The following is a 21,105-nucleotide window of genomic DNA, read 5'->3' on the forward strand; positions in this document are numbered from 1 at the left end:
CACAGAGAAGTACCTGCTGGGGACGTAGAGGGGCATTTTTTCTTCCTGGATAAAAATAATCTTGTGACAAGAAAATTGTATGTTCTTGCTCTTTCCTTCTTACCTAGAATATTTGGGTGATATCTGAAGCCATCTTGTTTTGTTTTTTAAATCCTCACCCGAGGACATTTTCATTGATTTTTAGAAAGAAAGGAAGGGAGAGAGAGAAACATTGATGTGAGAGAGAAACATTGCTTGGTTGCCTCCCGCGCATGTCTGGACCAGGGCCGATGATCTAATCCACAACCTGGGCATGTGCCCTGACTGGGAATTGAATCCACCACCTTTGGGTGTACAGTACAACATTCATACAACTGAGCCACTCAGCCAGGGCCAGCCACCTTATAACCATGAGACTAAGCAGGAGGTCCAAACCAAAATGCTGAGGATGACAAAGCAGAAAGACAGAAAGAGCCAGGCAGGTCCTTGACTGGGAATCTGTTTCTCTGCCCCAACCTCAACCCCTTCCTTCTTTCTCTTCCCATCTGCTCCAAATTCATTCTCCCTTCGTCTTTCTTCTAGGTATAACATGGAATTGAAGTACTCCAGCCATTAGCTGTATTATGCTATATTCCTTATTTCTAATTTATAGTAACAGCTAAGTTAAGCCTTTCATTATAAATATCATCCGTCTCCCCAAATCTCCCCACCCACCAAATCCACCACTCTAAAATGAGAACAGTGGGTGTTTAGTTCTCAGAGACTGAAATTATTTCCCCCATGGATTAAAGCCAGCCAGCTCCAATCTAGGCAAACACACCCGCCCCCTCTCCTGCCTCCCAACCCCAGGTGGCTGGCCCTGGATCTAGCAGGCTATGTAACAGGGCACTTCGTCTATTGGGACTGATTTTTTAAAATTTCTGCGGTTTCTGGGGAGTGGATGTTGTAAAATAGAATGAAAAGAAATTGAAGTTTGAAATTCGGTGAACTTTTCCCTGCTCCTTCCATGTGAATAATGACTTGCTGATAGAAGCAGCTTTTTCAAAGATGAAAAACAATCTAAGATTTATGGACAAGTCTGTTCAAAAGACCCAGCGCTGCTTGTAACCAAGGGGGAAACGTCAGGAGATTCCTAGATCTATTCTGGCTGGAGGAAGAGAAGGGCAGGGAGGAGTCTGGGAGGAAAGAGAAGGCTAGAGACAGACGGACGGAGGGGTTGGAACTGACTGGAGTACAGAGGAAGATCAAATCTTATGCCCACTTTCTGATTCTACAATGACATGAACATGATAACCATATCCAGCAAATGGCGGTGAAGGGAAGAAACACTCATTGTTTTTACCTAAATGCCACGCTGCACACACCTTCTGCTAGATGGTGAGGGAGGATGGGCGGGGAGGGGGGGGAGGAGAGACAGGAGGATTGTACACATGGAGATGAATGAACCTTTTCTCTGAAACTGGGAATTCTGCTTCTAAGGGATCTGACTCCTCACTGTGTGCTTGGGAAATCACCAGAAAAATATTCCTGCCAATTTCTCAGAGTCCAATCTAAAACACTTGGCCAAGATTCTGCTCACGGTTTGACCAGCCTCTTAACAGCAACTGCTGTCTCCCCTGTCCCTCCCGTCTCTCCTGGAAAGGCCCGGGACGGGCCAGGAGCACAGCTGGGAGCAGCCCTGACACTGTACATCTGGGCAGCCTCCTGGGGCTCGTGGGTGCAGAGCCAACATTTTTGAGTGTATATTTTATAACCACAGCCTCAAGTACAAAAATAGAATGTGAAAAATAAAAACAGCGCTCACAATCAGAGCCTCAATCATCCTGCTGGTTAGAGGTCAGAGGAATAATAAAATGAGAGTAACCAAACTGAGAACTTGAAGAGCGCTCACTAGCTGTGGCGAGGCGCATTCCAGAGCCAGGCCTATGCACAGCCTTTCCTAAGTGCCGAAGGCAGCTCGGCTCCCACTTAAAATGTCTGTTATCACTCCTGTTCCCCCCCCCGACCCCCCCTCCTCGAGAGTTATTTATGAAGGAAGGTTTCTCGGTCAGCCTGCCAAGCAAGGCATCTTTAACAGGGACCAGCCCAGGCAGGAGGCTGAATGAAAAGCCCATAAGGCTGTGGGCCGAGGTGCCGCTCACTTCTGCTTCTTCAAACATGCCCAAGCGGTAACTCAAAACCTGCAAACAACCCGAATCCTTTTCCAAACACAAACCGAATCCTTTATGTCAGGCTCCATATATTTTCCTAACTCCAGTTCCCCACCCCAGCCCCACTCCACAGCAGAAACCAATTTGCTTAACAGAGGAGGTCGGGGAGTTTCCCCCCTTACAGCTCTCATTTGGAACAGATTAAGGAGGAGGAGAGGGCAAGGATCTGATTTTTTTTCCTTTTCCTTTTAAAAAAAATTAACGTGCAACTCTGAGGCAGAACTACCACGTTCTAGGCCTGGCTGAGGAGAGGAGGAGGATGTCCTTTTTGGGTGGAATGGAACTGGGCTGCTGGGAGCCCCTGCCGGCACATCCCAATCCAACCTGACCCTGAAGGCTTGCGCTGGTTCCCTGGGGGCCCGTGGGCTCGTTGTGAGGTGGGCAGGGGACCCCGACCCAAGCGGAGCTGCCCACCGCAAACCCATGCCCACACTCACCACCCAAAAAAGCGCCACTGTCCTTCAGGAGCAACATGCCAACTCAACATGACCTACTCAAGAATTGACCATGTGACGGAGGCTCCTGCTCTTAGAAAGCTTATGGCATGGATGGGATCATAACCAAGAAACACTGTAAGAGCTACACAATGTGCTTATAAGAGCTAAAGAGAGTCTTACAAAAGAGAAGAGAATACAAAGGCCTGGAAGGTTGTGTGGGAAAGGGTCTGGGCTGGGCCTGTAGTTCCAGCTCCACCCACATCGGCGGATGAGGACACGGCAGGCAGAAGACCAATGTGGGCAACAGCGTAGAGGAGGACAGGGCAGGTGTATGCAAAGAGATGGCCTCTGGACTCTCCTCATGTCCCGATTCTTGGGTCTCTTTTAAAGGTGGTCTCCCCCACCTCCCCGTTAAAGAGATATCTTTCTAGTAACGGGTAATGCAATTACAAGATTTGCAGTCTTATTTCCTGATAGGGTTTTTTTGTTTGTTTGTTTGCATTTTGGGTGATGTGTCTGGTCCTAAGAAATGCAATGTAGGGAAGCAACTGAACTTAACAAGTTAGCGAAAAATTTTAGATAAAAATTCTTATTATTGATTATTTTTTCTTATAAAACTGGCCTTTCTTATTACTTTCTTATAAAATATAAGTTGCTAAAAAACATAATTTGGATGCAAAAAAGGGAAACCTGTTGACCTGAGCTGGAATAACACCTGAGAAGGTAACTCCCAATAGTTTAAGGCCAGAGGCTCTAGCTTATTTATCTCTGTGTCCCCAGTGCTCAGCAAGCAGCTAGAACTTTCCAGCAATGAAGTCGTTAGTACCTGTGTGAAAACAAGACGATGGGAGACAGTGGGAGGTGAAGGTCCTATCTCCCCACATCCATGCTTCCCCTCCACACACAGAAGGAGACTTCTTAGCGGCGCACTTGAGCCTCCTTTGCTGAGCCATGTGGCATGTGACTAAGTCCCAGCAACAGGACACCACTGGAAGTGATGTGTGTGACTTCAGGGGCCTTTCCCTTCCCTCCTTCCTGCTCACTGGATTGTGACTGTGGCAGTGGGGGCTGGAACTGCTACCTTGCGTTAGAAGAGGGACAGTGCGGAGCTACAAGAAAGGTGTGAGACCCTGATAACTGCGAGCCATTTCAGCAGGCCTCTGAGCCTTTTACGTGAGGAGGGAGAAATAAGCAGCTACTTCTTTAAGCCACTTTTAACTTGGGCCTTTCTGTTATAGGCGCCAAATCTATGCCCTGACTAAACAGCTCTTTCATGCATGAAACCGTAAGAAAACACTTTGAAAGTCCATTTCAAGATATGCCCAAACCAAGATCCTTGGTTGTACTCCAGTAAGTTGAGTACTTCAGCTGGAGGTGGGGCGGAGGAGTGTAGAAGAGAGAGAGAGAGAGAGAGAGAGAGAGAGAGAGAGAGAGAGAGAGACTCACTCACACACAAACTGCTGTCAAGGCCAGTCTTTCTTGGTCTCTGATTCTTACTCGGTGCTGCCTGCCTGTCCTCCTGTGCCCAACCTCACAAGAAACCACGTTTGAAAAGCTGAATTACTGAACTACAGTGAGGATTTCCTGCTCACTTAGATGGGGGAGGGAAGTTTCTTTCTTTTGCTTACCATGATGCATCAGTGACCTGGCCAGAGCATATCTCCTGAAATCCCACTCTCCTCCTCATGCGCATATGTATATCATCTCCAAATTGTTCCTGTGTACTCTTCACAAAAGCCACCTGAGAGGCATACACATTTATAATACACCAACCTACACATTTATCTTAATGCGCGCGTGCAAACACACACACACACACACACACACACACACGGATAAAATACCCTCCCTGGGATGCCCTGGCACCACCAGAGCCACCGTCCATCTGTTCTGCCCGTAGGAGCTCCTGCAAGGTGGAGTCTTCTAGTAAACACAGAGCAGAAGGAACAAGGAAGCCCAGGTGACCACTGTGAGAGACCCGAGCACTTGGAGGGTTTTGTGGGCAGGATGAGGGCTTCACAGGCCTCTGACATCAGCCGTCACACCTCCTGGGGTAACAGCAGGATGCTGAAGAACGAGGGTCTAGACAGCAGCCAGATGTACTTTCTCAGGCAATAGCTATGTAGTGACTTGACAATTATTTGATTGTTGGGGCCAGAGGAAGGAGGATCAGCCCCTGGCAAGGCTGGAAGTGAACGGCCTTGGATGGGGAAAGGGCAGAAGTGGCAATGGGAGGAGAGGAGGGAGTGCTCAGGAAGGGCCAGCAGGACTCCTTAGTCATTCTAACCAGCCCAGGCCCATCTGGTCATCCTGACAGCGAGGTGGCCCTACTCTGGCAACTGGCTGAGGTTCAAAAAGGAAAAGAGCCCGTGACAGTGAAAAGAGGAACCCTGCATCCTGCCGTGGCCTGCCGGAGGGAAGTGCAGGCCCCTGAGGTCAGAAAGGAAGCACAGGAGAGGGCAGCTGAGGTCGAGAGTGGGAGACTGAGGACCACCGGGCACTGGGTCTGCCCTGACTCAGAGGGAAGACTAAGCTCTGCAGCGCCTCAGCGCCAGATGGCCTAAGCTCCAGACCGTGGACTTACCGTCACCCTCAGGGGTCAGTCACCTTGGGCCGGGGAGTTTGGCTCTCAGGAACAGCAACAGTGGAGACAAAATGATACAAAACTGACCCTCATTTCCTTGAGAGGAGCCTGTTGTTGTCTCTCTGGGGCTTAGTCACTGGGAGGCCATGGAAACAATCCCAGAACCCTAGCAACCAGGCCCAGCCAGGTACTCAGCGGCAGTGGCAACCTGCTCCCAGATTTAAGACAGGAGCATTAGTTTGCATCTGTTTTTGCACATCAGCGAGCCAGCTGCCAGTGACGCACCCACTGAGACACCGGTGCACGTCAAGGGCCTAGGCTCCCTGGTCAGCAACTGACAGGAAAGGCAATGTGGTACATGCTGACACGCTCCACTGAGACTGGGGAGGGGGAAAGGGGGGAGGGGTCGGGGGAACCGGCTCCTGCCTTGATCAAGCATCTTCATTTTGAAGGAATAAATGAGAAAAGAGAGAACTAGTTCCGGTGTAGTGTCTTCCTTCACCAGCCCTCTCTCCTCACTGTCTGGGCTATGCCGGAGGTCGGCCTGGGAGTGAGTGCTGCAATTCCAAACATCTTGTGTTTCCTCCCCTGGAACCCTACTGACAATATCAGTGAACACCCAGTCAGCCCTGGGAGAGGGGTCCGCCCGGGAGGCCAGGGCTGGCTGCAGGGTGTGGTTTAACTGCTGGGAGATGCCTGCTTTCACAGAACACTCTGTTCTCCCATCCCTGGGATGTGGGGCTTCCTGCAAGCCCTCTCTCCTAGGCAGGCTCCTTTCCTCCGCCTCACCCACAGCGCCCATTTCACCCCTGGTGGGTGCTCTCCAACCCAGCAGTATGGATGTTCTGTGGGTACTCCTACATTTCTGTCACCCCCTTTCTGAACCAAGGCTTGGGGGCAGTAGAGAGAAGCACTGCTCTGTGTCTGTGCCTGGGCCTTAGACCTCATTTCCCACCTGTAAGTTAGGGCTCTAAGCCCTCGAGTCATGTGAGTGCCTTCCTCTAGGAAGGGGACTAGAAAATGGGGACACAGCCACCTTGATGTAGGTCTTCTGCCACCCCTGGCTTGCACCCGCCCTGGCGACCACAACTTCTATTCCCTTCCCAAGGACAAGCTCTATCCGAACCCTTGGGTTCCCAATCCATTTGCTCAGTTAAGATTCGGTGTCTTCCTTTCAAACACAAGTGAGTTTAGAAGACCTTCAGCATCCCCTTTCTCATTAACTCCCAGCTCCTAGAGGCTGCTGAGAGTGCAAGGCCTTTGTCACATGGGCACCTGAGCTCCAATTCTGGCTCCATGCATCTTCCATCGAACCTTGGGCCCATGACTTCAACCCTCTGGATTCCAGGCTCTTCACATTTAAAATGAAGAAAAATCCCTGGCCGGTGTTGCTCAGTGGATAGAGAGTTGTCCTTTGGACTAAAGGGTCCCAGGTTTGATTCTGATCAAGGGCACATACCTCAGCTGCAGGTTCCCGGCCCTGGTTGGGGGCATGTGGGAGGCAACCAATCGATGTGTCTTTCACAAGAGTGTTTCTCTATCTCTCCCTTCCCCTTCCACTCACTCTAAAAATCAATGGGAAAAATATCCTTGAGTGAGGATTAAAATAAATAAACAAATAAAATAAAATGGAGAAAACAGTGAACTATTTCATAGAGTGGCTGTGAGGATGCAGAGGTAAAACGAAGCAGGGGCATCCGAGGGTAATGTTCTCCTTCCCCACCCCACCACTGGCCTCCGAAGGGCGGGCAAGACGGCCAGACAGAGGCCCAGGAGGAAGGAGCCCATTCTCGAGCTGCTGCCACCAGCCTTTGCCTCCCAGATGGATTCATTCGCACTGGACCCAGACCCCTGACTCCCCCTGATGATCCACTCAAAGGTCTTTCTCGTGCTGGGCCCGTGCGGCCTCAGGCCCCTGGGGAGGAAACTCTTGCCCAAGAAATTCCATGCAGCATGGGACAGGGGGGAATGGTGAGGGAAAGGTGGAGCTGGCCCAGGCTCTGCCACAGGGGCCTAGCCTCACTAGAGGCTTAGCCACTCCTGGTTGAAGTCAAGTCTCTGGGAAGAGGTGGAGCCAAGGGCAGTTGATTTAATCTCCAGAACAAGGATCCACCACCTCAGGGGAATTTCACAATTGAATCCAAACAGCTCCAACTCAAGGCTCAGTTTGATTCTAAAAACACTAATCTCTTTATTGTGTTTAACTAATGTGATACATTCCTCCATTCTTTCATTCAGTTGATTATCTAATGGTGATTTTTTTTTTTCTTAGCATCTATTAAATGCCAGGTTCCAGGAATACAGAAGCAAGCTAAACAGACAAAAAATCATTTTGTGCTCATGGAGGGAGACAAACAACAAGGTAAATAAACAATAAAAATAATAAGGTAGTGAAAGGTCTATGCAGAGAATTAAACCAGGGGGTGAAGTAACAGCAAATAGGGGGTGAGTGGTCAAGGCAAGCTCTCTGTGGAGATGACACTGAGGCTGAGATTGAAATGCAGAGAGTCAGCTGTATGGACCAGGGAAGACCAGTCCAAGTAAGCAGAGCAGCTGGTGCACAGACCCTGAGGCTTGAATGAGCTTGGTGAGCTGGAGAACCCCACCGAAGGCTGGAGTGGCTGGAGCAGAGAAAGAGAGGGAGAGGGCATTGCAGGAGCCGAGGTTGGAGAGAGAGGCCGGGTAGGCTTTGAATGTTACTTCAGGAGTTGGGTTTTATCCTGAGAAAGAAGGGAAGCCAAGGGTGAGTTCTAAGCAGGAGGCAACATCATCTGACCTGCTCCCTAAGAGCCCTTTCAGAGCCACGTGGACAATGGGTGGCAGGCGGACAAGGGCAGAGGCAGGAAGACCAGGCTGGAGGTTTTACAGAAGTCCAGGTAAGAGACGACGGTGGAACACGAAACAAGCCTGGTGGACAGTCAATATATGTAAATATTTTTTGAATGAACGAATGAATGTACTTGATGTCACCACTTTTGCTTCATATTTATTTATTTATTTATTTTAATATATTTTTATTGATCTCAGAGAGGAAGGGAGAGGGAGAGATAGGAACATCAATGATGAGAGAGAATCATTGATCGGCTGCCTCCTGCCTGCCCCCTACAGGGGATTGAGCCTGCAACCCAGGCATGTGCCCTGACTGGGAATCAAACCAGAGACCTCTTGGTTCCTGGGTTGACACGCCTGGTGGGCTTCTTCATATTTAAATAATAAGAGAAAAGCTGTGGACCATCTAGGGCAGGGGTCCTCAAACATTTTAAACAGGGGGCCAGTTCACTGTCCCAAAGAGCGTTGGAGGGCCGGACTATAGTTTAAAAAAAACTATGAACAAATTCCTATGCACACTGCACATATCTTATTTTGAAGTAAAAAAACAAAACGGCAAAAACACCCGCATGTGGCCCGCGGGCCGTAGTTTGAGGACGCCTGATCTAGGGAGATGTGAGAAGAGCAGTGAGGAAACAACTTAGAATTTTAAAATAGGCACAAAGAAAGGAGAGGGGCAGATAAGATTAGCTGTTTCAGGAACTGAGGTCAGGCTTGGGGACGGCTTTGAGGGTACATTCTAGTGTAGTGGTTCTTAACTTTCTTGGGTTGCTCTTCTCCAGAAAAACATACTTGGCACATACATCTAAGAGCGTATCACTGAGCTTTCAGGCCCTCTAAAATGGAGTCTGGGGCCAGGCTCTGGTACCGCAGAGGAGAAAAGACACGTTGGAGACTGTGTATCCAAGGGGCTTAGAAAAGACCCAAGTGAAAGGCAGAGGTAGGAGGGAGCCGCATTCAGAGAGCCGTTTTTTCAGGACACGACCCATGAACTCGCAGGAATTGAAACAAGCACAGGGCCTCCCACGGGGCAGGTGCTGGGTAGGCAGGGGGGCTGGGTGGGCAGGTCCAGAGGTTCCAGGGTGGAACTGCCTGTGACTCAGCACAAAGTCCCACAGGTCCAGGGCTTGGCTGACGAGGTCACCGTGGGGCCACAGTGTAATGTCACCGTGACCCGGCCTGCCTGGCTGCTTGCTCAAGGGTAGGAGCATGTGAGATGTGTACATCCTCTCATGCTGGCTCTTCAGCTCTGTGTGGGTGACGACGGTGCACGTGTGTATGTGTGCAAGGGGGGATGGGTGTGCAGGAGGAGCACATTTTGGGGGAAATTGAGCAGGAGTTGGGTCTTTTCTTCACCTGGCCCATGAAACTGTTTCAGCTCAGCCCACAATGCCACTTGCTTCCTGCCCCATTCTCTAACCTCCGAGTTTCAATTTTCTACCTGCTGCTCCTGTTTCCACCCTCCCACTTCCCTGCTAAGCTCTATCATTATTCCGGAGTCTCTACGGGTCCCCACACCAAGCACAGAGGCTACTGTGGTATCTCCCAGTACACCGGGGCCAGGGCCCCTGCAGCCCCTGGCTGGCTCCCTGGCCCTACAGCCTGAGACTCGGACCTGAGAGCTAACGGGAAGGACCCGGAGACTGAGTCACTCAGAGTTCGCAGGGAGGGAGCAAAGAAAACCATGGCCCCTTGAGCTGGTTCTAGCAGGGAGGGTCCATGTGCCTGTTTTGGAGCTCATTCTTGTTTCCAAGGGCACCCTAACTCCTTAGAGAACTTGGGACTGACCAAGGCAATTACGGTTCGGTGGCCTGCTCTGGTGAAAGGTCAGTCCATCAACACAAACTGACCACCCACTGTGTACCTAATGGAAGTCAGTCTCTAACCCCATGGGAAAGTTGGGAAGATAAAACAAAATCAAGCACATGAAAGAGAAAATAATAAAAGAGTAGAAAATCAAGGGCTATTTGGGGTGGTACAATAACCGAATGCCACAGGGATGCAGAGGAGAGGGCGATGCTGGATGGCCAGCTGTTGCAGAAAAGGTGGGATTTAATGCTTTACCACTAAACACTTTTATATTTGGCAGAATCAGCAGGTTTTACAGGCCCTTTTGTGGGTAAGGGGCCTGCTGGGAGGGAGGGATCAGAAGGACTTGGAGCCAGTACTCCAAGGAGGAGAACCCCCCTCCCCCGCACTTGCTCTTGGATGAGCCCTTGCTTCCCCTGCCTCCCTTCCTCTCCCTCCCATCTCCATCTCTTAAGTCTTTTACCATTTTTTTGTAAGAAAGTTTCTATCTCATATGTCAATTATATCTCAATTAAAACAAAGTTTCTACCAAGAAGTCCTCTTTCTGGAACCTAAACTGACAATGGGTTTGAGGTTTGGGGGCCCCCTTGTTAACTAGCTTCTCATTCTTATCCTGCATCAGCTAAAGCCCACTGTTTGTTATCAGAATCTTTTCCCTGAAACTCACAAATGGAACTGGGGGAAGGGAGGAGGCAGCCTGAATTAGGCCTCCCCAGTGGAAGGAGACCCCATGCTGGGAGGCAGGGAGTCTCCGGAGGGGTTTAGAAAGCCACACCCTGCTGCCCTGCCCCTCCTCATCCAGCTCACAGAACCCCATTCCTCTGCTAGGCAAGCATGTAGGGTTCCACCTGTGGGCCTCCAGATCTAGCCACCACTGCGGGACACCTTAGTTCTGTGCCATCTGTCCTTCTGTCCCGGAGTCCTCAAGTCTGACTGCAGCATAGCATTTTAAAGCTGCCAAAAACCTGCACTGGAGTCCAAGGGCTCTACAGAAATGAAAGGCCCAGACACCCTGCTGGGAGGTAAGGTCACGGGATAAACCCCAAATTGCTGGGTTCTAGCCGTTTTCTAGCTCTCTAGAGATTTTTTAAAGGTGTTTTTTTCATCCCCTCTTTCTCCAAATGCAGCCTGTTACAGTTGGGCCCTTCAGGAGTTCCTCTCCTGCTACTCCCCCCAGAACTCTGTCTGCCTAACTTGAGAATCACTCAGATTTAGTGAGTTAAATGTTGTCCAGGTTGTTTTTTCCTCACATGGCGGTCCTTGTTCAAATGAAACCTGACGTGATATAGTGTCTGAAATAGACACTAGTGAGCTGCTTGAGTGGAAGGTGGGGGAGCCCAGGGAAGTGGGAACCGCAGAGTCCACGGCCTTGAGCGTCTCCTGTTCTTGAAGCCTGAGCTCTTTCCCGAGCATTTCAAGGCTTGGAGTCAAGTCAGAGCAGGGAAAGGAGGAAGTGGGGCCTCTCCTGGAGTCCTGCCCACTTTTTCACCTGGCTACAAAGTCCAATCACCTACACTTGAGTCCTAGAAAGGCCACTTTTAAAAAAAAAATATATTTTTATTGATTTCAGAGAGGAAGGGAGGAGAGAGACAGAGATAGAAACATCAATGATGAGAGAGAATCATTGATTGCCTGCCTCCTGCACACCCTCCACTGGGGATCAAGCCCACAACCCAGGCATGTGCCCTGACCAGGAATTGAACTGTGACCTCCTTGTTCATAGGTGGATGCTCAATCCCTGAGCCACACCACAGAGGAGCGGGAGGTAAGGAGTGGCGAGGGTCCCATCCCCTGCGCCTTCCAGAGTCATTGACCAATTCATTCCACAAATCTATACTTGAGGCCAACTGTGTTCAAGGCGACAGGCTAGGGTGATGGACGACAGTTAATGTTTGCCTCTTCTTCTTCCACCATTTCTAGCCTGTGCCCCCTGGGATCAATAATGGGGCCGGTTAAGGAGTGCTGGGCACCCAGGCCAACTGTGCAGTGTGTGGGGAGGGCAGGGCAGAGCTGGACAGTTCATTCTGTTCCTACAGCAGATCAAGTTCCCTCTTTGCTCTCTCAATGTCCACTGCCCATCTCTCCACAGCCCACGGGATACTCTGTCCCAGAGCACAGTGACTTGTGGCCTCTGAGTGCCTTTCCCGATTCCCAGTAGTTTGACTTCCTAGAACGCCACAGCCTAACTGCTACATCAGTGCCAGAGGCACGGCTTGGTAGGTTTGCAACCCTGAAGTCATCTTCACTTCCCCTTGTCTTCCACTCCCCACAGGACCAGCCCCCAAATCCTGTTGAGTTTACTACCCCCCATCACCACTGATAGTGGTAAGGACTTTTGCTACCAATTTCCAGTTGGTCTCTCTGCCTCAAAATTTCCACCCCCCTCACCCCCAGCCCTGATCCAGCTCACATACACATTTCTGGCAACATTACTCCTGCTTACCCTTGGCTTGGCATTTAAGACCATCACTGGTGTAGGTGCCCCTGCCTTCCTAGCTTTACCTCCTTCTGTACTGCCCTTGCCCTCATCTGTGTTCTGGCCACACAAGTCCACATGTTGCTCCCCATCAGCTCCCGAGTTATCCCAACTCCAGGTTTTGCTTTTCCTTCTGTGTTGAATGCTCTCATCTGGGTCCCCTTTATCCCTACCTTCGGGCCAGTTCTTCTCTCAGGCTGGGACATTTCGAGTGCAGAGCCCTTTCTGTCCTCATCCAGCCTTATCACAGGATGAGATCTCACAGGCAGAGAGTCCTCCTATTTTATTTTTTCTTAGCATGAAAAGTAAGAATTAATTTACTTAAATTTTTCAATCAATATTTAGCCTCAAAAAAGATCTAAATATTAATATAATTTAAATAATGTTATTTTACTGTGACGTTTATTAAACAACTGACTTGGGGACAAAAGTTAATGACATATTTCCAAGGAAATCAAGATTTAATAGTGATAATTAACTTGGTACAGCAAGGAATGTGGAAAATTGCCATTAGTTGTTTGATATCCTTGAGAGATGTCAAAATAAGACAATGTTGTTCTGCTAAATCAGCTGGCTAACCATCTGACAGTCAGATTCTGACTACAGTGAAAAATCAGGGTGATCATCAGTCCTCAGCTACTTTTCAATCTAAAGCAAACAGATGCATATTTTTTGCTTAAGAAAATCAAGCTGTGTAGCCCAGCCGGTGTGGATCAGTGGTTGAGTGTTGACCTATGAATTGGGAGGTCATGGTTCGATTCCCAATTAGGGCACATGCCTGGGTAGTGGGCTCGATCTCCAGTGGGAGGTGTGCAGGAGGCAGCCAATCAATGATTCTCTCTCATCATTGATGTTTCTATCTCTTTCTCCCTCTCCCTTCACCTCTGAAATCAATAAAAATATATTTTAAAAAAAGAAAAGAAAATCAAGCTGTGTTGAGGAGGTTCTGGCTGAGGGGAGCTATCAGGCAGCACAGGGCACGCTGAGGGAACTGCTCAGTGTCCCTACACAGTGACCTTATGTTGCTGAGACCTTTGAATCTGAAGACTATGGCTTGAGTTTAATTTTTTTAGATGCAAAAATTCACTCAAAATATGTTTAAACAAAAACAAGGGGGGGATGTTTTTATATAATTTAGGGAGAAATTACAGGAGTCACATGGGGGGGGTGGTGGTGAATTGTTGATAAACCAGTCAGATGGTCTATCAATATATACCATGTTGGTCTTTTGTAGTTGTGGAACTGAATTAAAAAAAAACCATTTTATTTTGGAATAATTTCAAGCATACTGAAAAGATACAGCTATAGAAACTCTATATCTGTGTTTACTATTTATATGCACACATAGTTTTATTTATTTTTTAACCATTTGAGAGTAAGTTACAGGTGTTAATGCCTCTTTACCCCTTAATATTTCAGTTGTGGATTTCCTAAGAACAATAATGTTCTCTTACAAAACCACAGTATAGCCATCAAATTCAGGAAATGTAACACTGATTTTAATCTCTAGATAATATTTCAATGTTGTCAGTTATTCTCATAATTTCCTATATGTCTTTTCACCCCTCCAGTACAGGTCTGCTTCAGGGTAACATACAATACTACATTCAGTTGCTATAGATTTCTTGTTTTTCATACCTCAAGTCCTTTTCTATAGACTAAGATAAGGAATGCAAAGACAAACGTAGCCTTTTGCATTTAGTATTCCCTTAGAGGCTTTCACATATGGAATTTCATATGCAAAGGCACTCAATAAGTGTTTATTGATTTCTATTTCTTGAGAAAAAATTCAGAGAAGGAGGGAGAACATGATAATACAGTTTTACTATAAATACACTTGGAAAAATTATGAAATAAATAATAGTAGGGCAAATACTATAAAGATTAGGAGGGAAGAAGTCCACCTAGAATTCCACTATGAAATGGTCTTTCCCAGCTTTAGTGGAAAGGGTCCTAGAGTAATCTAGTATTATATGCCACTAAATAAATGTTAACTGAGGACTTGACGGGTGCCCTATGTGTCCTTCTAAGGAAAACCCACAATTTGAAAAAGAATCAATACTGGCAGAATTTTAAGTATTGAGGAACTTGGACAGGTTGGGATCGGGGGGTCGGAGAAGACTACTTGTACATAACAAATGGGAATGTTTTCCCACGGAGAGGCTACACCTGCTCTAGAGTAGTGTCACTGAGAGATTATTTAAAAACTAGCTTCTCTCACATGTGCAGAGAAAAGTACCCAGACCATTACAACGGTGGGCTGAGGTGCTGGGAAAGTCACGCATTCCAAGGAAAGCTTCTAGGGGCCGCAGCCCTAACCATGGGGAAGAGAGGCCCTGAGCTGGTTACAAACACTGTCTGGCTGTTTCCACTACCATTCTGCTATCCACTAGGCAAATTTCTTTGCTCAGCCTCTAACACCCTTGCCTCAAAATGATGTTCTTGCTTTTTTTGGGACGGCTGACTCAGATCTTTCCTGACACCCAGTCCTAAATGCACCAGAGAGGTCACCCTCTCAGATGGCCATTTGTCCAGAGGTATGACCTTGCCTCCTGTCCCTTCCATCCAGCAGCCCATTTTCCACCTACAGCCAAAATTCCCTTTTGTTTCTATAGCGTTTGCTATCACATACAGATAACCAGGGCCCCAGGGCTATGAACTTAGAACTATTCACCTAGGCTGCTCCTCTTCTACTTCCTGGGTTAATATCACCACCAAATGAGGAGCCAAGGGCTCTGGCTGGGTAGTTCAGTTGGTTAGAGCATCGTCCTGATACCCCAAGGTTGCAGGTTCAATCCCTAGTCAGGGCACATATAGGAATCAACTAATGAATGCACAAATTGGTGGAATAACAAATCAATGTTTTTCTCTCTCTTTCACCCTCCCACTTCCTCTCTCTCTAAAATCAATGTATAAATAAATAAATTTTTAAAAAAAGAGAAGCCAAGGCACAAAATGGAGACTCTAGATTACACTCATCTGTTTCCGTAGTGATTAAAAACTCACGGAGGAACACAATGATGGATCTATGATGTCTGGGTTATGTAACCACACAGATAATCAAGACTTGGCCTTATTAAAAAGGATGACAGTGTAACTGACAAAAGGCACTGTTTATTAGATTTCTATCTTTGAAAATAATTTTTCTCTATGATATCCTAGAGCAGGAGTCTGGCTAGCAGATCACATCTCGGCAGCCACCTGTTTTTGTAAATAAAGTTTTATTGGAACAGCCATGCCTACTTGTTTACCTGTTGTTTAAGGCTGCTTTCCCACTAAATTGGCAGTTTCAGAGACAGACACAGAGACTGAATGGCCAACAAAGCCTGATATATTCACTGTGACCCTTTACCAAAAAAGAGTGCCAACCCCTGTCTAAGAGCAATAGGCACTGTGGAAGCAGAAGGAGGTACCTGTTGACTGGCAGGTGTTCTCTTGTGACATGGCGGTCGTCACTGTTTCTGTGGCGGCATCTCTGACGGCTTGCTCCTCACTCTGCAGGAGGGTGAGGACACACCTCCAAAGGGCAAGTGTATCCTGCAGTCCTAAGGTGACAGAAAGGAGTCCAGTTACCTAGGATGCAACTTACAAACAGGTACAAATACCACTTCAAATGCATGGTGGAGAACAGTATTTAATGAGCAACTGCCATTCCTGTTTTCCTGGATATTCCAAGAAAGGACGATCTGAGAGTCAGATAAACACTGAGAGGGAGAGAGCGAGCCCTAAGGGGGAAGGTTTTAAAGTGTCTTTTCTTTCTTCTTCGCTTCTTCTTCTTTTTTTTTTTTTTTTGAGGGATGAAGGTTTCTGGAGGCAACCAGTCACAGGCAAGGCCCCCCAGAAGGTGCGGCCTGGCTGACTAAGGCCCTGGGCCTAAGCTGTCCACAATGACTCACAATTATCAGGAATGAAACATTATGCATCAAGGGTGCTTTGGGGAAACTAGCCCAGTGTTGATATGAGTGACTGAGCTTATATATTCTGAAAGCAATTTTCAATCAAGATTACGCTTTGGGGGTAAGAACGGAAAAAAGGGAAGGAACCAGGATAAAGGCACTAGCCCATATCAGGTCTCTGTGGGTCCCACTACCTGACCACCATTACCCCTCGGCAGGGACTGTGTTTAGTCCCTTGCTAGGTGCTGCTGTGGACGATGGAACCAGAAAAGACAGTGTCTATCTCTGAGCATCTGAAAAGAACATCAAGTCAAGAACACAGGGCAATGAGAAGTCAGGGATGGAAACGTGTGGCTGTGACTCAGCACAGGGAGAGATCACAGTGGACTGGTGTAACCAAAGCAGTCATGAGGGAGGTGGGCAGGACCTCACAGAAAGGGTACATGTGCAGGTGGAGTGGACCAGGCTTGTGGAGGATCACAGTGGAGGGCCTGGGAAGCCCGCCACGCAACATCCCTGGCCTTCAATGGAGAACCAGCTCTGTCCTAAGAGCTCTCCTTAGCCCATCCTCTCCCTGGCTGTCCACGGAGAACCTGCTATCAGTCACTGGCGCTTCAGTCAGACCAAGAACAGCAATGGCTTCCTCTGTGGTTCTGGTCTCTCTTTTCTGTTATAAATCTGGCTTTAAATATTACTCAGTCTTTCAGAATCTATCCATTCTAAAGTTCTCTAGGGTTTAATATTTTCCCTTTAACATGGTCATTTATGCCTTCAAGAACCTCAACCTTCCCTCTAGTCCATTTCAATTTTTCTTTTTCCTTAAATGACTTTGTTCTGTCTTTGACGTGTCCCATGCACTTTCATGGCCTTTGTCTCTCAGTTTGGTACCCATTTCTCATGTTCTTGTAGGCCATCAGCCACCACTGACCTCCTTCCTTATTGCCTATAATGCTATAACCAGTTCCATAATTATGAATCATTGGCTTTTTCCCAAGACTCAGTTTCACTCAGGAATTCCATGTTATTCCACACACATTTTGCCTGATAGGAGCTAGGGTTAGTTAGAGTAGCCGAAGTCACCCCAAAAATGTGCTGCAAAACATTACTGTCACTGGATAAACTTCACCAAAGTTTATAAACCTTTGTTCTTATTCCTCTGAGCCCAATGATTAAATTACAATCACAGAAGGTCCCCTTTCAGTCCCCGTTTGGGTGTAAAAAAAAAAAGGCCTGGAAGTCACTTAGAAGAAAGAATTAAAAGGACATTTGTTTCCCAGCAAGTTCCAGGGACATGAGACTTTATTGGTCTGAACTCCAGTAACACTTCAAATCTGAACCTCACCATATGAAAGAGCAATTTTCTCCTTTATTCTTAAAAAAATTTTTTTTTTGCTAATCCTCATCCGAATATATTTTTTCCATTGATTTTTGGAGAGAGTGAGAGGGAGGGAAGGAAGGGAAGGAGAGAAGGAGAGGGAGGAAAAGAAAGAGAGAAACATCCATGTGAGACACGTTGATTCACTGCCTCCCGCACAAGCCCTGACCAGGGCCGGGGATTGAACCTGCAACCCAGGTATGTGCCCTTGACCAGGAATCAAACCCATAACCCTTTGATCCATGGGCTGATTGCTCTAACCACTGAGCGTATCAACCACGGGCCTCTCCTTTATTCTGTGAATCCTTTCTCTGCAACTACCCCGAAAGCTCCTTGGATGCAGGGACCGTGGTTTATCCTCCAGGGCTGGGCATGGAAGAGGCAAACAAGAACAGAATTCCAGGAATGGATGGGAGGGAATCACAGCACAATAATACAGGGACAAGATGGCAGGACAGGACAGGGTCTGGATTGAGGCATGGCTTTAGGTTCTGGGTTTCCCCTTTTATTAAACCCTATGCTTAAAAACAAACAAAACAAACCACAATTTACAAAAATGTTAAAAAATTAAAACAAAACAAAAACCCTGATGCTTTTGAATTTCTTAGGATTTCCTAAAGCTTGGTTTTCTTCCCCTTTTTTAAAAAAAAAATATTTTTTTTATTGGTTTCAGAGAGGAAGAGAGAGGGAGAGAGAGATGGAAACATCAACGATGAAAGAAAATTATTGATCGTCTGCCGCCTGCATGCCCCTTACTGGGGATCGAGCCCGCAACCCAGGCATGTGCCCTTGACCAGAATCGAACCCGGGACCCTTCAGTTCGAAGGCTGACGCTCTATCCACTGAGCCAAACTGGCTAGGGCAAGCTTGGTTTTCTCAAACACCATTGATGCAATGTTCTTTCCTAATTATTACTCTTGAAGGACAGGGGGTGGCCATGAGAAAAGAGACCTGAGGGTGGAGAACATCGTTGGAAACCAACTAAGCTCTGTACATCCATGTGATTTCAAAATTCTCTACCTTTATGTCCCAGAGATGCCTTAAACTTCAAACTAAGTTCCGCCCTGGAAGGTGTGGCTCAGTTGGTTGGAGCATGTGTCGTCTTGTGCACCAAAGGGTAGCGGGTTCAATTCCTGGTCAGGGCACATATTCAGGTTTCTAGTTCAACCCCCAGGCGATTCCCAGTTGGGGCACATAGGAGAGACAAAGATGGATGTTTCTCTATCACATCGATGTTTCTCTCTCTCTCTCTCTCTCTCTCCTCTCTCTCTCTCTCTTTCTCTCTCTTTTTCCCCCTCCCTCCCTCCCTCCCCCTTTCCCTTCCTTTCTCTCTAAAATCAATGAAAATAGTTGTGCCAGTGTGGCTCAGCAGTTGAGCGTCAACCCAGGAACCAAGAGGTCCCAGTTCAATTCCTGGTCAGGGCACATGCCTGGGTTGTGGGCTTGATCTCCTGTAGGGGGCATGGAGGAGGCAGCCGATGGATGATGTTTCTCTCTCATAAATGTTTCTGTCTCTCTATGCTTTTCCCTTCCTTTCTCTGTAAAAATCTATAAAAACATATTTTAAAAATAAATAAAATCAATGAAAACATATCTTCAGGTGAGGATTAAAAAACACACACACAAAAACCCTAAAGTGAAAAGCACCAGCAATCTTTCCAGTCACTTAAGCCAGAAGCCTGGATGTCATCCTTGAATCTTCCTTTTACATGAACCTCAATACTAAGTCATGTTGATTCAACTTTCTAAATCCTTTCCAGCTGTCCTTTCTTTTTCCTCAATGCCACAGCTTCACACTGACCCATTCATTTCTCACCAAGATCATTGCAACAGGCTTCCCGGAAGAGGTGACGGTTAGGCCTAGTCTTAAAAGACAAATAGAAGTCAGTCAAGCAGCACTTTGTTTACAGAACTGTTCCCTACTGATGACTCATGGGAAGGGAGAGGGAGGCAGGGCACAGAACAGGAAGAGCATTATAAGCCATGTTAAAGGGTATTTAGATTTTATCCTGAAGGCAATGGGAACCCACTCAAAGGTTTTCAGCGTGAAGTGAAATGATCAGATCTGTATTTTAGAAAGACCACGAAAGCTTTTGGGAGCATAAAGAGAATGGTTTGGGAGGTTGGGGGAAGACAGAAAGAAAAGAGCCCAGCCCTGGTTGGGTGGCTCAGGTGGTTGGAGCATTATCCATACATCAAAAGGTTATGGGTTCGACTCCTAGTCAGGGCACATACCTCAGTTGCGGGTTCGATCCTCCTTGGGCGTGTATATGAAGCAACAAATCAACGTTACTCACATTGATGTTTCTCTCTCTCAAAATCAACAAAAACATACCCTCTGGTAAAGATTAAAAAAAAGAAAAGAGGCCACTTAAGAGGCTGTTGGTGATCAATGATTACAGTAGGAACCAAGATGGTGGGAATACACTTGAAGATGTAAAGGTATTGTGTATACTGTCATTTTTCATCTTCCCTTTTTTTTAAAAAAAAATATTTTATTGAATTTTTACAGAGAGGAAGGGAGAGGGATAGAGAGTTAGAAACATCGATGAGAGAAACATCAATCAGCTGCCTCCTGCACACTCCCTACTGGGGATGTGCCCGCAACCAATGTACGTGCCCTTGACCGGAATCGAACCTGGGACCCTTCAGTCCGCAGGCCGACACTCTATCCACTGAGCCAAATCGGTCAGGGCTCATATTCCCTTCTTTTTCAACCTGGAGTATCTAGTCAGACTTTGAGCACATTTAGTGCAATGGACACCCCCCTGCTCACTACACTTACCAAGCACGGGATGGGGGTTGGTGAGGAAAAATGGTGTGGTGCTGGTGAGGACTTCAGCAGCGGCCAGCCTGGACTCCGTGGGAAGATGATCTCCACAAGATGAGACGACCAACTGAACCCACTGCTTCAGTTTGGGGGCCACAGAGTCCCTGGTCTGAAAGCACAAAATTTAGAGCAGTTCAGAAGATACAGTCATGAAAAGAGGGATGAGCTACATACACCAAACCGGATCTGCAAATTAGCTCTCGCCACAGTGGGAGGAAAGGTTTTTCAGTTGTTTTTCCATCTCAACTAAGGAAGAAATAAGCAAGCCCAGGGAAGAAAATCTGGCTTGTCGTTCAGTAATACAGAGTCACTATAACTGGCAAGCAAGTTCCTTGAGTCTTTCTGATGCACATCAGGTTACCAGAAAACTGGTGTACTTGACAGCTTCAGTAAAGACAAAACTTTTGGGGGAAAGACCGTGGCAACAAAAGTACTTATTGTCCCCAGTAACCAGATGCTTCTATCTTTAATAAAAGAACTTCCGATTTTGGCCGAGCATATAGGGACCCAGCTAAAGACACATTTCCCAGACTTCCTTGAATTTGGGAGTAACATGTAATTAAGTTCTGACTAATGTGATGTCATTGGAAGTGGTATCTGTGCACTTTTCAGGTCAAACCTTAGAAAATAGGAGTGACCTTCATCTCCTGGGTTTTACTTCCTGCTAGCTGAAGAAGGAC

General features: G+C 47.2%; 1 protein-coding gene across 1 annotated transcript in view; it reads right to left on the reverse strand.

Moving 5' to 3' along the window:
- THADA (THADA armadillo repeat containing) overlaps positions 1-21,105 on the reverse strand; it is a 293,480-nt gene that overhangs the window by 25,014 nt on the left and 247,361 nt on the right. Inside the window, exons 34-35 of the mRNA XM_028140017.2 lie at positions 20,381-20,534; positions 15,738-15,869 (exon numbers count right to left, since the gene is read on the reverse strand). Of these exons, the coding sequence (XP_027995818.2) occupies positions 15,738-15,869; positions 20,381-20,534 (286 nt within the window). The remainder of the gene's footprint in view (positions 1-15,737; positions 15,870-20,380; positions 20,535-21,105) is intronic.

The sequence above is a fragment of the Eptesicus fuscus genome, chromosome 16, assembly GCF_027574615.1.
Source record: "Eptesicus fuscus isolate TK198812 chromosome 16, DD_ASM_mEF_20220401, whole genome shotgun sequence".
Classification (NCBI taxonomy): Eukaryota; Metazoa; Chordata; class Mammalia; order Chiroptera; family Vespertilionidae; genus Eptesicus; species Eptesicus fuscus.